The following is a 15,109-nucleotide window of genomic DNA, read 5'->3' on the forward strand; positions in this document are numbered from 1 at the left end:
CAATACTTTAAAAGAATAAAAGACGCATTATGCCTTTGCTTTTTTTATTCTGATATTATTGATTATGGACATTTACATAATCATAAATACATTTCTTTGTCATTGATATTGTTTTAAACTAGACACCAAATATGGCGGTAAAGTATTTCTCCGCCTTCATTTCATGCTGTTCATTGTTTTCATGCTATTTTTCCCTTCTTTTTTTTTTTTTTTTTGAAGACAGGAAATTTTGGTATCTTGAAATGAACAACATTCCAAATAATGAAGTTTCAGAAAGAATAGTAGCAGCAAGAAAAGATGCAGAACAATTAAAGGAGAAGATCAAACAAAAACGGGATCAATTAGCTGACACAACCTGTAACTATCTTTTCGTTTCCTTCCATAGGCTTATCCTTTGTTTCTATAGTGATACAGGTTGCACAAAAGGTAGATAGGCTGCCCAGGTTGACAATGAAGGCCCGTCGGATATTAAAGGGGCACTTGGCCAAGGTATATGCATTAGAGTGGTCAACAGATAAAAAGCACATTGTGTCTGCTTCACAGGATGGTAAGTTGTTAATATGGAACGCTTATACGACCAACAAGCTACATGCAATACCCTTAAAATCATCCTGGGTCATGACTTGTGCTTATGCGCCTAGTGGAGGCTATGTGGCTTCGGGTGGATTGGATAATACATGTTCAATCTTTAGTCTAAAATCACCTACAAAGCCTATAAAGGAGCTGGCTGGGCACACAGGTTATCTAAGCTGCTGCAAATTCTTAAATGATCACCAAATATTGACTTCAAGTGGAGACACCAGTTGTATACTTTGGGATATTGATAGAGATATTAAGTTGGAAGAATTTACAGATCATACAGGCGATGTTATGAAGTATACAAAAATATATAATAAAAGCGATTATATAAAAGAAAGTACAATTGACATTTTTTTCTCCTCTCAAAAATAGTATTTCTATCTCATCTACGAATCCAAACATATTTGCTTCTGGTGCTTGTGATGCGACAGCTAAAATATGGGATATACGAAACAAAAGATGTGTTCAATCATTCAGTGGACATGAATCAGACATTAATGCCGTTGAATTCTTTCCTAATGGAAATGCTATTGGTACAGGATCGGACGATGCCAGCTGTCGTTTATTTGATCTTCGTGCAGATAGAGAACTTAATATATTTACGGATGACCAAGTATTCAATGGAGTCACATCTGTTGATTTCTCCATCTCTGGTAGGCTTTTATTTGGTGGTTATGATGATTATCATTGTTATATTTGGGACACCCTTCGAGCCGAGCGCGTTGGTATCTTAAATGCACATGAAAACCGGGTTTCCTGTCTAGACATTTCACCTGATGGTATATCATTATGTACAGGAAGTTGGGATAACCTATTGAAGGTGTGGGCGTAGAATGATTATATAGTAGATAGATGGTACAATTTTTTTCTTATAAAAAATTAAATGTAAAAATAAATATAGTTTTTATATATATACTACACATACATGCTTAGTATCCATCAATTCAAAAAGAGTGAATGGAATTGATTATGTTATCTTTTTTGTATTTAAAAAAAATATGCAATCTACGGTAAAACTATGATAGACAGCATATTGTGTAAAGCCGCCTATAATTGTAGAAATTAATGTCTTGGTAATGTGACTTGGATCTATATTATAAACTGTAAAGCATGATAGGTAAAATCAGCCATTATTTTAAACGTTTAAGTCCAAGTTAAAAGCACAAGAAGTATGTCTAGTTGTTTATCACTAAGGATAAGATGCTAATAGCAAAATATGCTTATAGCTTGCTCTAGGTTCTCCTCCAAGCGTTTTTATCGACTTTGAATTTCTATTTGTTTCTCTTCAATTACCAATGTTATTTAAGTGAGAGAATTGAGTAGAACAAGTAAAAATTTAGAAATGCTTAAAGCAACGAGGAAACTTGTTTTGATGTTTTTGTCTCTAGAAATATAATGTCTTACATTCAAGGTTTTTCAGGATCTTATTTAGTTGTCAATATCGAATGAAACATTATAAATTAACAGATATTGATGAATAGCATAATATTCAAGAAAACTAAGCGAATATGATCTGGTTTCTTTAGATAGATAGTCTATATTATATATTTTGTAGTTAATAAAATTCACAATTCATCGATTTTTATTTCAAAAATCAATGTAGGAATTTCCAAATGATATGATATTGTTAGAAAACCAAATACTGTAGTTGAACGCAAAATTTCTTTCAAATTGTTAAGCCATAGATATAAGATTGATTAAACTTGTTCCTTTTTCATTTAAATCCCATAAGGTTTTACTTGTTGAATGTATTCTTTCAATAGCCCAAATGACATAGCAGACGACTGGAGTTTTGATTTTATTCTTTTGCCTGGCTTGCGAGAATACAACACTAATTGAATTTCAAATATTGTGTAAACAGGTCATACTTCTTTGTTTTACCAGGTCTCATGCTTGTTTCATTTACTTTATTTAGCAAAATGATGTGTGACATAAATGGAAATACTGTAAATGCGATAGATAAATTAAAAAAGAATGTCTGTCGCCGTACAAACACCGTAGAGCAGAGTGCCTAATCTCATTTATTATCACATGTATTTTCTTTTCCCTTTTTTTCTTCTTCTTACCAGTTAAAAGCGCATCACCTAAATAAAAACACCATCTACCCAAAAAAAAGAAGCCTGCCAACGCAATCTTAAAAATTCGACATGTACTTTAAAACGACGACAAAAAAAAAAGATCCAACTATGGTATTTTGTACAGAAAAGACGGGTCTATTGGGAAGAACAACGAAAAGAGAGAAGCAGTAGTGAGGTCCGGTTCGGACAAGTAGCAAAGGCAAGAAATTAAAAGATTATAAAAGGGTGTGTGAAAGAAGCAGATGGAAACTTCTTTCTTTTTTTTATCCCCTTAAAGTATTTACAGATTTATTTATAAAACAAGTAACGCGTCTATTCATCCCTTTGTTTTCAATTGACTAATATGACTAAATATAGAAAACAATGGAACAAAAGAAGACAGAATATCTAAAGAAATCATTAGATCCTAACGAAGAAATATATGACCCGCATGAAGAGAACTCGGATGAGTCAGAAAAGAAAGCAAAGGCCTCTTTATTTGTATATATGCTCGTTATCTGTGTCTGTGTAGGTGGATTCTTGTTTGGCTATGATACTGGAGGTATAAGGATCAATCAAGAATTCTATTTGACAGAAAATTCAATTTTTTTTTCTAGTAATTTCTGGTGCCTTGATTCTTATTCAAGAGGAATTTCAAATGAATAGTGTTCAGAAAGAACTTGTTGTTGGAGCAACTACATTTGGTGCCATCTTTGGTGGTTTCTTTGCTGGTCTGGTAAGTTATAAATTAATTTTTTTTCCCATGTAAACGTTATTTCGTTACACTCCATCAACTGATTCATATTTTTCCCTTGATTTTCTGTAATGCAGTTAACAGACAGGTTCGGTAGAAAGGTTTGTGTAACGTTCAAACTCAGCTTAACCAAAAAAAACTCAACTAATTTTTAGATCCTTGTCATTGTATCATCACTTATATTTATTGCTGGTGCACTTATTATGGCACTTTCAAGGTCATTTGGTGTCCTTTTACTAGGAAGAATAGTTGTAGGTCTTGCTGTTGGTATTGCTTCTATGATTGTTCCTGTTTATGTTAGTAAGTGGGACCAATAGAAATGTAGCAACCATGTGATTAAACTCTATCTTTCCAAGGTGAACTTTCACCCAAACATATTCGAGGTCGTCTGAATACTCTCAACACGCTAGTTCTTACTTTTGGTCAAGTTATTGCTTATGTTATGAATATTGCTTTCTCTAACGTGACAGATGGTTGGCGTTACATGTTTGGTATCGCTGGGATCCCTGCTCTATTCCAATTCCTTATTATGCCTTTCCTGCCTGAATCACCACGTAGGCTGATTGCGGTAGGAAAGATGAATGAAGCTAAAAGGGCGATTCGTAAAATATATGGCAATAGTGTCACAGATACTTTTATCGAAAGAGAGATCAAGCTAATTGACGATGACGTTCATGCTTGCCGGTCAGGTTCCTTCAAAGACTTTTTACATCGAGATAATTATATGCCACTGATCATCGCTTGCTTACTTCAAGCAGCTCAGCAGCTGTGTGGTTTTAATGCGGCCATGTATTATGCAGCTACAATATTACAAATGGCTGGTTTCAGAAGTAGTCAAGGCTCTACAGCCGTGGCTATTATCGTTGCTGCTGCCAACATGGTTTTTACTTTCTTTGCTGTTTTTATCATTGATCGATTCGGTCGACGCAAGATGCTGTTGATCACTATGTTGTGCACCATCGGAGGCTTGATTGCCTTGGGTGCTTCATTTGCCGGTCAACAAGGATTCGTTACACAACAAGATACCTGTGGGCTTTATTCAGGCAATTGTGCACGATGTGTACTGGACGATCGCTGTGGTTGGTCCATCTCGAGCAATCAATGTGTTACGCTTGAGGATACGGATCCATTCGACATTTTACAAACCAATACCGGGTGTTATTATGGAGACAGAGACCGAGTTATCACTGGTGTACTTTTGACCTTTTTGATTGTCTATGTGGGTAGTTATGCTTTGGGGCTTGGATACATTCCCTGGTTAGTGCAATCTGAGATGTTTTCATCCTCAATACGTGGAAAAGCCAATGGTATTGCTACAGCCGTCAATTGGATCTGTAACTTGATCATTTCTACATCTTTTCTTTCAATGACAGAATCAATATCGACTGCAGGTACTTTTTGGTTTTACGCGGGAATATCCATTATGTTGTGGTTAATGTTATTCCGACTAATGCCTGAAGTAAGCTTTTTATTTATGAAATCGAAAATGCTCTCAAGCAAATATTAACCAAATTTTGATTAGACTTCTGGAAAATCACTGGAAGAGATTCATGAATTCTTTCTTAAAACTTAAATATGTACAGTACAATAAACAATACCATTCTTTTTCTATTTAAGATAATCATTGATCTGTTCATAAAATCAAATTCTAATATTCAAAGAAGCTTGATTTTTATAAAATCTACAAGAGAAATGAGCTGCTTCATGATAGTATCTATACATCTGACATTAAAAGGGGGAGATAAATTTACATTATGCAGATTTACATATTCGTATTACCATACTTTTCTCCCTGAGAAAAAAAAAAAAAAGAGGAGAATTTCCCGCCAAGACTGTCCCAGAAAGTTCAGGATCACAAGGACGATAGGCCTTTATTACTATTTCACATGAACATGACACAAAAAATAAATTATTTTGTACTAGAGTCGTTCAGTTAACGAAAGGATCTATGAATGACATTCAACCATACTGTTGATGAGCTTTATACATGCTGTATTATATCGCTTTCTTTAGTTATTAAAAATTGATCATCATCTCGTTGAATTCAACCTCTTCTCATTTGATGTGAATTGCAACATATTCTATATGATTGGAATAAGCACATCAAGAAAACAAGTACAGACTTGATAATAAACTTTTATTTTACAACCCACAACGATCTTGGGTACAATCAATCTCAAGTATAGATCAACAAACAATACAGCCACTTTACACTATTCATTTAGAATCTTAGAAGAAACATGGACAAGACAAATAAATAGGCAATTATCCTGAAAATCTTCTTATTTGGACATTTGCAAAAATGAGAGATCTCTCATTAGCCAGCCTCTCTCTTTTTTTTTATAAACAAAGTGTATGGACAGTTTTCAAATTTAACACATGTTAATTAAAAAGGGCTATTAATATCCTTTTTTTTTTTTTTTTTTTTTTTTTTTTACTTTTAAAGGGTGTGTGCTATCAAATGTTTCAAGTAGAGCAATACCTCAAACAACTCTGACAATGTCTTGGGCAGCAGTAAAAGAAAATTCGATATGAACAGCATCGAGCTCGGATTCCTCTCCTGCTTTCTCAGCAAAGAATGGTGCTATAACCTCTTGTTGATAGAAGGCAAAGGATCCTAAAAAAAGATGGCGAGCTCATAGGTGATAGATACAAGCTGGAAAGGAAGTGACTAAATATAAATAACAAAAAACTACATCTGATGCTACCTTTCCCTTGTTATTTGGTACTCTTATTGCTGATCAATTAATAACAAAGACCTTTCTTTTTTTAAATAAAAAATTAGGATTGCTTATTTTATTTACTCGTGTACTTTAACATAGGTCATAGAACGTCATACGTTTTACTGCCAATTTGACGAAGCGATGTGCAGTCAAGATATTTTGACTTTCTTTTTGGTATGCGTGTTGTTAATTTGGATCTAAGCATCATAATAAAAGCTTATATAACTGATGGTAGCAGATGATAATAGAATATCATTGTGGCTCTACTCTTCAAAATGAAGCACCTGTCAAACAGTATGATATGTTTACTTATTTTTTGGTCACATAACTAGGTGTAAAGTAACAACGAAATCATTGGACGCTGATATAAAACAATGTAGGACCCTGATACTAAAATAAGCCTCAGAGATCAAAAATTTACTGCTTGAAATATTATTGGCGTGCTTTAGTTCTATCGAATGAAACAATGAGATAGTAGTTGGATATGAACGTTTCGTTTTCAATAACAGTGCCCCACCTCAAACGTTTCGATTGAGAGGGTATTACAATGTCAATATATAGTGTATCTCATGTTGAATATTTCACTGAAAAAGTCAGCAAAGTTGTTTATTGTTTATTGTTTATTTTTTACGTAGGAACGCTTGTCTAAAAGTTCGGATTAGCCAAATTAATCAAATCAGTCAACCAAAAGGTCTTGGTTGGCTAATGACGCTTTTCCCTTTTAAAAGAAAAAAAACATTCGCTGGTAAAGGAAAATGAATGGTGGCTTCACGTGAGTAGTATCTGCACGTAAATGGGGATAAATAAAAACTTTCTTTTTCGTTTACACATTTGTTTACTTTTTCCTTTCTTTTTTCATTTTTTTACCGAAAAATGAGTTCCTTGATTTCATATGTGCTTACTAGTGCAGAGAAGATACCTGTTGTAGGTAGTCCTATCAGACAAGCTTCGGACTGGTGCTTTAAACATAATGAGAAACTTTATACACCCGATCACCCCCCACCTTCCTATGAAAAAGCAATTTCCACTCCTTCGACACTAACACAAATATCTGACTATGTTTGGAGAAGCACGAGCTTTAGCAGTAGCAGCACGGCAGTACAAGAGGAAGAAGAAGTACATAAAATAGAACAAGAGCAATGTTTGTTGGATAAACGACAGATTGAAGAAGGTGTTTCTCTTATAAAAATGGCTGCGCAAGTCAATCATCATGATACCAAAAATCAAGAAATGTCTATAAATTTATACATGTTGGGCCTTGAGAAAATACTAGCTTCTCTACCAAGTAAGAAAACGAACAAAGATAAACACATGTGTATCCTAACATCATCCAAAGTTGATTCAGATCCTTTGATTAAAAGCACTCTGGAGGCAAAACTACTAGAATTTAAGCAAAGGAATCATCTAGTATTACAAACCGTGGAAGAATCACGCAAAAAGCAAAAATTAACATATGAGCAAAGAAAAAAAGCATTAGGTGGCTTGTCTGAACTAATCATTCAAGCAGCTGAACAAGGCGCTATTGCACTCAAGAAAAGCCCTATACCAAGTAAATAAAAAAAGGGGGGAAGCATTCAAATAGTTTACTGATATGTACATGTGCATAGATTTGATTTCAAGTGTAATCCAGATGGCTAAAATTGGTCTTTTAAAAGTGGATGAAACTTGTTCTATTAGAGAAAGAGCCATTAATATTACTCAACTAGGCCTTGCTAAAGCTATTGAATTAGACGAACATTATGAAGTTCATCATATTTTTGCTGAATTGTTCTATACAGGATGCGCTGCTTTACTAAAAGCAAACGCCGCCTACAATCAATCTGAAGAAACGTTACACCAACCATAGGATATAGTCACGCATTAACTTCCTTTTCCTTTCTCCCTTCTTTTTTTTTTATATATAAAACATAATAAAATATGGATGATATGTATCAGTATGCTGCTTCTGCTTCAGCAGAAAACCGACCAAATAATAATAATAATACTAATGAAGAAGACGATGTCATTTTAAAAGCATTTAATAATATGGGTTGGGGTAAAAAATGGACAAATTTAGTTGACACAGTCAAAAAGCAGGTAGTTTTTAATGACAATAATAAAAAGAGGCAAAGAAAGAAAGAAAAAAAACTTGCTAAGGATTTCAATTAGAGTGAAGCATTTGTGGAAGGAACAAAGAATGATTTAAAGGAATTTGCTCAAGTTTTGACTGAAGATGCTGAAGGAGAAGAGGAACAAGAAGATAATAGCTTGGAACTTATTAGAGGAAGCCTGGCTAGTATTAACACAGTTAATTTTTCACATTTGAAAGATGGTCTATTGAAAACACTCGAACAGCAATTACCAGCTCAAGTTCAATCAGCTCGATTACCTGAAAATATGGACTTGGGTCAACTAAAGGAAGGCTTAATAAAAGGCACACGCTCGGCTGAACATTACCTTCAGAACTTTGGAACAGAGGTTGTGTCGGCCTTGAAGAATGCAGTGACAGTAGTAGCACCTGATCAAGAACAACAAGAACAGCAGCAGAAAGATGTAGCCAGCAATCCTCGTATATTGTAAAATGGATGATGTATGCAACTATATAAACTAATCTGAAATCATAGTGCAACTCGTAAAGAAGCATTGATAGATAAAATGCAAACCAATGAAGATACTTATTTAAAGGAACCTGAAGAAAAAGAAGAAGAAAAGAGTATATTAAAGACATTCAATGACAGCTTCAAAATTGATGAATATACTGAAGAGATTGCTCGATTATTAAATACTAATTCTCAATTACAAGAAATGATGAACAAACTTGGTATAAAAATCATGAAAGCTTCACATCAAGTTACTTACAATTAAAATAACAGTGCCTGTGCAAGTGAGCTATCCATTGTTTTGGCAAAGGTACTTTTATCACATATGGAAAATAGAACAAGATGAACAAAAGCGCCAATTGATCGTTCAAGGTGTGAAAGAAGAAGAGGATGAGAATGAATTCAAATGGGATTCAGATGATGAAGATACCAATACGGTGAAAGAGGAAGCAAAAAGAAGCTCAGAGGACACTGATTTTATTCATGTTTCAGAAACCTCTTCCACTTTGCAACAGCAAACAACTGAAGATGATTGGGTAAATACCAAAAAGAAAAAGAAGGAACAAGATGAAAAGAACCAACAGGAAGATGAGGACAGTGACTGGGAATAAACGTCATAGGATGAACAGACTCTTTTTTTTGTTTTTTTTTTTTGTTTTTTTCTTTTCTTTTCTTTTCTTTTTTTAAAAAAGTATGCCAAGTGTAGTAACAGAAGATCATGTTAGATTTTGCTTTGAAGTATTAGTCAATCATTTGAAGAAGAAGCATTATCCCCAACCACACTTTCCTAATGATACCTAGTAAGAAAACATAAAACTGACCTATACTGCGCTTTTACTTAAAATTTTCGTTTTCTTTTTTTTTTTTTATTGCGTAGTCCTCTGTTTGTCACTTGGCATATTGAATCTTATGGGCATTCAAAATTAAGAGGTTGTATTGGCAACTTCTCTCCACTCAAATTACATGAAGGACTTTTAAAATATGCATTGATAAGGTAACCTTAAATTCCACAAATGTACATTATATTAACAATGACAATTATAGTGCTTTAAAGGACACTCGATTCAAACCTATTACATTAGAAGAATTACCTAGACTGTCCTGCGCAGTATCATTATTGACTGATTTTGAACAAGCAGATGATTATTTAGACTGGGAAATCGGTGTTCACGGCATTTGGATTGAATTTATTCAGCAAGATGGAGAAAAGGAAACTGCTACTTATTTGCCCGAGGTTATAAAGGAACAAGGCTGGACAAAAGAAGAAGCTATTCGATCTTTGTTAAGAAAAGGTGGCTACTATGGAAACATTACCAAAGAGTATTGTGAATCATCTATTATCTTGACAAGATATCAGTCTCAAAAGAAAGAGTTTTCCTATAAATCTTTATTTCATTAAAACTCCTCCATCCTCACTTTTTTTTTTATTTTTATTTTCTAGCTTTTTTTTTTTAAAAAAAAATATAAAATGGAGGAAGAATTTGAAAGTGTCTTGTTAATCATTCGTGAATGTTTTGGTATAAAAGAAAATTACTTTAAAGACATGTCGAGTTTCTCACATGAAAAATGGGGACATTAGTTTATAAAATCCCACCAAGAACAGCAGCAAGGGGTTATAGGTACTTGTGATTTAGGTAATCAAATCTATTTGGTGATTAAACAATATGAAAAATAGAGCTGCCGAATGGGGAGATCTTGCTACTTCATTCTTATGGAAAGGCCGGTTAAGAGTTGTTAGTAAAGGAAAAAAGTGTGAAATTCGTTTAGAAGATAATAGTAACGGTAAGTTTTTTTTTTTTTAATCAAAAATAAAAGGAAAGCCTGACCAAAAGAAACTAGGTGAATTATTTGCTGTTTGCCCATATGAGGTTCATTCGAATTCAGTTGAAGCTGTATTAGACTCAAGCCGTTATTTTGTTCTTAAAATTGAAAGTGAAGGTAAACAGCAAAAAAAAAAAGAAATATGAGAGAAAATATTAAGAAATAATAGGTCGACACGCATTTATTGGAATGGGTTTCCAGGAAAGGTCAGATGCTTTTGATTTTAATGTAACCTTGCAAGGCTTTGTAAAGTAAAGTTTAATTATAATTTATAAACAACCAAAATTTAAAATGTAATTTCGGTAGACAACTACGTGCTGAAAAAGAAGCAATCGAACGTGCAGCGGATCCAACACCAAAGAAGGATTATGGTTTAAAAGATGGTCAGACGATAAATATCACCATTGGTAATTTAGGTGCTAAAAGAACCAGACCTCGTCCAGCTAATAACAGCACCAATGGCGATGGCCTTGTTCCCTTATTACCTCCTCCTCCATCTGCTTCTCAAGTAAAGCAGCAGCAACAACAACAACAACAACAAGGATCACTTTTTTAATGTAAAACAAGAGGACAGACAGTGTAACAAATTCCCCTTTTGAAAAAGCTCGTGTGTAGAATTTTTTGAGTAACATTTTTGTTCCCAATAAAACAAGACAGAAAAATAAAATACACATAAAATTATGTGTTATATCAACTTGCGAAACTTGTTACATAAAAAAGTTTACTTTCTATTTTAAGCTTGTTTCTCCTTTTGAGTATATTGACTGGCACATGTATTCAGTTGATAACAAAAAGTTTCAAGTAAAATGATTACTTTTATTGTACATTGATTTATAAATATTAATAATAAATAAAAAGTAGTAATCTACTCCTTGCTTAATAGATTAAAGTGAAGAAGAGTAAAATAGGATTAAAAGATAGCAGTGGCAACTAAAGCTGTAACACCTAATAAGACGGTAGATACAGCAGAACGGGAAGCACCTGATACGCTTTGAGAAGCAATTTTCGAACCGGAAGATTCAGAACTTGAGGCAGGCTTACTTTCTCCGGCAGCGGTATGAGTGTTACCACCATCATTAGTAGAAGTTGCAGTTCCATTAGCAGCAGGAGGACCTACAGGTTCAGAGACAATAGTGATATTAAATTCCTTAGCCATGGCTTGGGATTTTGCTGCGATATATTCAACCAAGCCCCACTCAGCACCACCTCCGTTGTTATTTGGGGCTGAGACACCTTGCCATAAGTTTTGAGAAGTTTGCTCAAAGGTCCATCCAAAATTAGTACCAGGCGACTGTTGAACGATGGATCGATCCCATTCAAGATCAGGAGAGAGGAAGTTGTGGATAGCCAAGACACGATTAGTCAAAGTGACATTATTGAACAAGACGCGAACAGTTTCAGTCAAGTACTGTTCAAACTTGGCTTTTTTATCAGCATTCTGTAAGAGACCATTGGCCATGACACCAGCAGGGTAACGAGATGGGAAATCCTTGTAGGAGACACTGATAAAGTCTTTATTCTCAGGAACGTCCAAATTGACACCAAATGTGGCATCAAAATCTTGATCCAAAAAGTACCACTTGTTATTGTCACTTGGGTCACGATAAGCACCATCGTTGGTCTGTCCCATCCAATAACCATCCCAGTGAGCAGTTAGATATTCAATCACCATGAATCGTAAAAAGTGCTCGGTATCAAACATTTTTTCAAAGTTGGCAATGGCTGTGTTATCGGTATAGTCGGTTTCGTTCCAAGCCTTACATAGAGGATCAAAGGCCTCATAGCCTTCACCGTTTGCGTTGTCCTTATTAGGTTTCCAAGAGGAATAACCATCGAGATTACCAGGATGGTAAATAAAGTCTGCACCGCTTGCACCATCAAATAGAGGTCCTAAAGTAGCAGGAGGATTACCACCATAGAACATGGCATTGATGTAAGAAAATTCAGTAATATCGTCTAGCATGTTGAAGGTACCAAAACCTTGACCGTTAATAAACAATCGGACCATAGTGGTCTCATTGGCATAGGTTCCCATAGCATGCAATATATCAGCATAAAGACGTTCACGGATCTGTGTAGGATCTTCTTCCATATGACGAAGCTTAAAATGGTTACGGTTGCCCATAGTATCAGTACCAGACAAGGTCCACTTCCAGGATTGCTTTGCATTGTTGTGCTTCTTTCCTGCACCATGAATTCCAAAGGAGACATTTGCGAAAGAATGAACGTAATTGGACCCAATGAAAGTCAAGGTGCCAGTAACTTTGTCTTTGGGCACATTTTTAACCAAATCTTGGACTTGGCTATCATCACCGTGAAAGAATACGGAGGGGATGTAGTTGTCGTCAAATATTTCAGCTTTCTTTCCTTTGCGAGTCCATTGTGGCTGTTTTTAAATGATGGCAATTAGAAAAAGATAACTTAAAGCATTGCAATCGAGCTTACATCATTTTCAATTGGCCATGGTAATTGAGGAAGGTTAGCGTAAGTAACAGGACGGTTATAAAAATCATTGAATGTGGAGTTTGTAATACCAGCGAGAGAACGCTCAAAGCTTTCTTCAGTTCCACCTACAACATACTAGTTGAGATTGTTAATAAATGAATTGCTTTATGTATAAATTGTAATACCTTGTATGTTTTAGACGTACCAACTTCAGCAGATCCGGTGAAATAAGGCACATTAGGGTCTGAAGCTGTAAGGGCAACCTGCTGTCCATTTACAGATACTTTGACATCAGTTGCACTTGGAGCAATTAAATTGAATTGTACTGAAGCAGCATGTGCAATGGCTACTAAAAATGAAGAGGATACTATAGTGAGTGATAATTTCATGCTATGAATGATATTTAAAGTAAAAAAAGAAAAAAGAAAAAATAAATCTTTATAAATACTTTTGTTCCTGGAAATAAACAAAGCTTTTACTAATAATAGGATTAGTGTTGTACGAGTATTTTTCGATATTGTACAACCATCTTAATCAAATTTAAGTAGGAGAAGAGTGAAGAAGAACAGAATAAAGAAATGTTACCCGAGTAATTGCAGCAAAGGGGAATCTTGACAATTTCCTTTTCCGACTAGCCAATGATTAATCTTGATCGTTAAACAATGAACTTTTATTTTTTGTGCACATTTCGGATATTGAACTTTGTTTTTTTTTTTTTTTTTTTTTTTTTTTTTTTTTTTGCTTTTTAAACTAAAAATGTGTAAATCACGTTCGTTTGGCTTGGATAAAGAAACCAGTAAAGAGATCTTAACAAATGAGATTCTTTTAAATAAAGTTATAGGGTGTGTGAGAAAGTAAAAAAAAAAGTTAATTTAATAGACTATTTTCAATGTAAAAACCTATTTGTTCATTACAGCTGTGTTGAACTAGATCGTAACGTTTGAATTATAAGGCACACTTCAATTCTATCCAAAGAAAGGCTTAAAGGTAATTTTAGTCATCTAAAGCGCAGTAAAGAAGACGATTACGATTATAATAAAAATAGAATTTCTAAAATATCAAATGTTTTTATTCTTTAAAAACTAGAGTGATGTTTGTATGTGTTCATAAAGAAAGACGAACGATCAATGCTTTCTTTATTTTCCATTTATTACACAAATAACTTTTTAGACTAAAAAGACTATTGTGCCCTTAATGGTGATAATGAGCTTAGAAAAGAATTCTCTAATGTCCTTTTACAAGCTAATTAGCAAGATTAAAGTGTATCTTCATTAGGAAACATAATTTACTCCGTCCTCTTAATTGATATAAGCGGTATATTAGCGGTAATGAAGCCTTTCTCGTACAAGCCAAACTGGTTTTATGAATGTTTGTGATAAAATCTGTAATTGATTTAGCCTGTAAAGATCTCTCATTATTAAATAGAAATACCTCTTTTTTCTCTAGATTTCTTTACTGTTTAATAATAACCTTAACAAATTTATACAACTTCATTTTTAAAAAAAAAAATCCATCAATCAAGCATACCTTATTGTGAATACACGAATTTCTATATCTGGTATTGTGTTATTTAAGCTGCTCTCTTCTTCAATAAAAGAAAAGCCCACAAGACAGTCTAAAGGATCAAGTTTAGCTAAAATTAAAAAGATTATTCTAGTAGACAATCCATCTTTTACTCTACGAACTCACGTATACTACTATGAAATTGGGAACCAATTATATATTATACGCCTGACAAATGCAAAGTTTGCAAAGGAGTGATAGCAACCCTTTCATTTTCTATCAAAAACTAACTATAGCTATTATATTATAGACGTAGGAAAATGAAATGTATCTGACTTCCAAAGACGCAGGTCGCCATTATCTACAACGTACGCTTTCTAATATGAGATGAGTAACATGTTAATATAATCTAGCAAATTCGATTTGAAGAGATTAGTTTTTAAAAGTATTGAATATAAAATTAATTGACTCTATAATTATAACATTTGTAATTCCTTTCTCTCAAAGTGGGTACTATGGAGTTCTTTTTAAACAAAGTTCAATTCATTCAAAAAGAAAAGCGCTTCCAATTGAAATGTGGCTTCTTAGGATGAAAAATAACAGGCATTATACCTAAAAAAGTAAACATCAATTGTTATATTACCCTTA

The 15,109-nt window shown here is 34.0% G+C and overlaps 7 protein-coding genes across 7 annotated transcripts; 5 read left to right on the top strand and 2 right to left on the bottom strand.

The window, feature by feature from the left end:
* Positions 1 to 450: 450 nt before the first annotated feature.
* Positions 451 to 1,411, top strand: RO3G_08023 (uncharacterized protein; the record flags this gene model as incomplete). The annotated part of the gene is made up of 2 exons (XM_067662613.1): positions 451 to 875; positions 952 to 1,411. 2 exons carry the CDS (start codon positions 451 to 453, stop codon positions 1,409 to 1,411), a joined length of 885 nt encoding a protein of 294 aa, XP_067518714.1.
* A 1,609-nt stretch (positions 1,412 to 3,020) lies between these two features.
* On the top strand, positions 3,021 to 4,963 carry RO3G_08024 (uncharacterized protein; the record flags this gene model as incomplete). Its single annotated transcript, XM_067662614.1, has 5 exons — positions 3,021 to 3,198; positions 3,254 to 3,372; positions 3,546 to 3,690; positions 3,747 to 4,849; positions 4,913 to 4,963. The coding sequence occupies 5 exons, from the start codon at positions 3,021 to 3,023 to the stop codon at positions 4,961 to 4,963; spliced, it is 1,596 nt and encodes a 531-aa protein (XP_067518715.1).
* Positions 4,964 to 5,873: 910 nt separating this feature from the next.
* On the bottom strand, positions 5,874 to 6,321 carry RO3G_08025 (uncharacterized protein; the record flags this gene model as incomplete). The annotated part of the gene is made up of 2 exons (XM_067662615.1): positions 5,874 to 6,007; positions 6,237 to 6,321. 2 exons carry the CDS (start codon positions 6,319 to 6,321, stop codon positions 5,874 to 5,876), a joined length of 219 nt encoding a protein of 72 aa, XP_067518716.1.
* A 980-nt stretch (positions 6,322 to 7,301) lies between these two features.
* Positions 7,302 to 7,959, top strand: RO3G_08026 (uncharacterized protein; the record flags this gene model as incomplete). Its single annotated transcript, XM_067662616.1, has 3 exons — positions 7,302 to 7,398; positions 7,450 to 7,662; positions 7,820 to 7,959. The coding sequence occupies 3 exons, from the start codon at positions 7,302 to 7,304 to the stop codon at positions 7,957 to 7,959; spliced, it is 450 nt and encodes a 149-aa protein (XP_067518717.1).
* Positions 7,960 to 8,489: 530 nt separating this feature from the next.
* On the top strand, positions 8,490 to 10,091 carry RO3G_08027 (uncharacterized protein; the record flags this gene model as incomplete). Its single annotated transcript, XM_067662617.1, has 6 exons — positions 8,490 to 8,668; positions 8,717 to 8,913; positions 9,029 to 9,289; positions 9,438 to 9,492; positions 9,570 to 9,686; positions 9,737 to 10,091. The coding sequence occupies 6 exons, from the start codon at positions 8,490 to 8,492 to the stop codon at positions 10,089 to 10,091; spliced, it is 1,164 nt and encodes a 387-aa protein (XP_067518718.1).
* Positions 10,092 to 10,702: 611 nt separating this feature from the next.
* Positions 10,703 to 11,069, top strand: RO3G_08028 (uncharacterized protein; the record flags this gene model as incomplete). Its single annotated transcript, XM_067662618.1, has 2 exons — positions 10,703 to 10,764; positions 10,820 to 11,069. 2 exons carry the CDS (start codon positions 10,703 to 10,705, stop codon positions 11,067 to 11,069), a joined length of 312 nt encoding a protein of 103 aa, XP_067518719.1.
* A 354-nt stretch (positions 11,070 to 11,423) lies between these two features.
* Positions 11,424 to 13,347, bottom strand: RO3G_08029 (uncharacterized protein; the record flags this gene model as incomplete). The annotated part of the gene is made up of 3 exons (XM_067662619.1): positions 11,424 to 12,899; positions 12,959 to 13,083; positions 13,164 to 13,347. The coding sequence occupies 3 exons, from the start codon at positions 13,345 to 13,347 to the stop codon at positions 11,424 to 11,426; spliced, it is 1,785 nt and encodes a 594-aa protein (XP_067518720.1).
* Positions 13,348 to 15,109: the final 1,762 nt, after the last annotated feature.

This window comes from Rhizopus delemar, genomic scaffold (genome assembly GCF_000149305.1).
Source record: "Rhizopus delemar RA 99-880 supercont3.6 genomic scaffold, whole genome shotgun sequence".
Taxonomy (NCBI): Eukaryota; Fungi; Mucoromycota; class Mucoromycetes; order Mucorales; family Rhizopodaceae; genus Rhizopus; species Rhizopus delemar.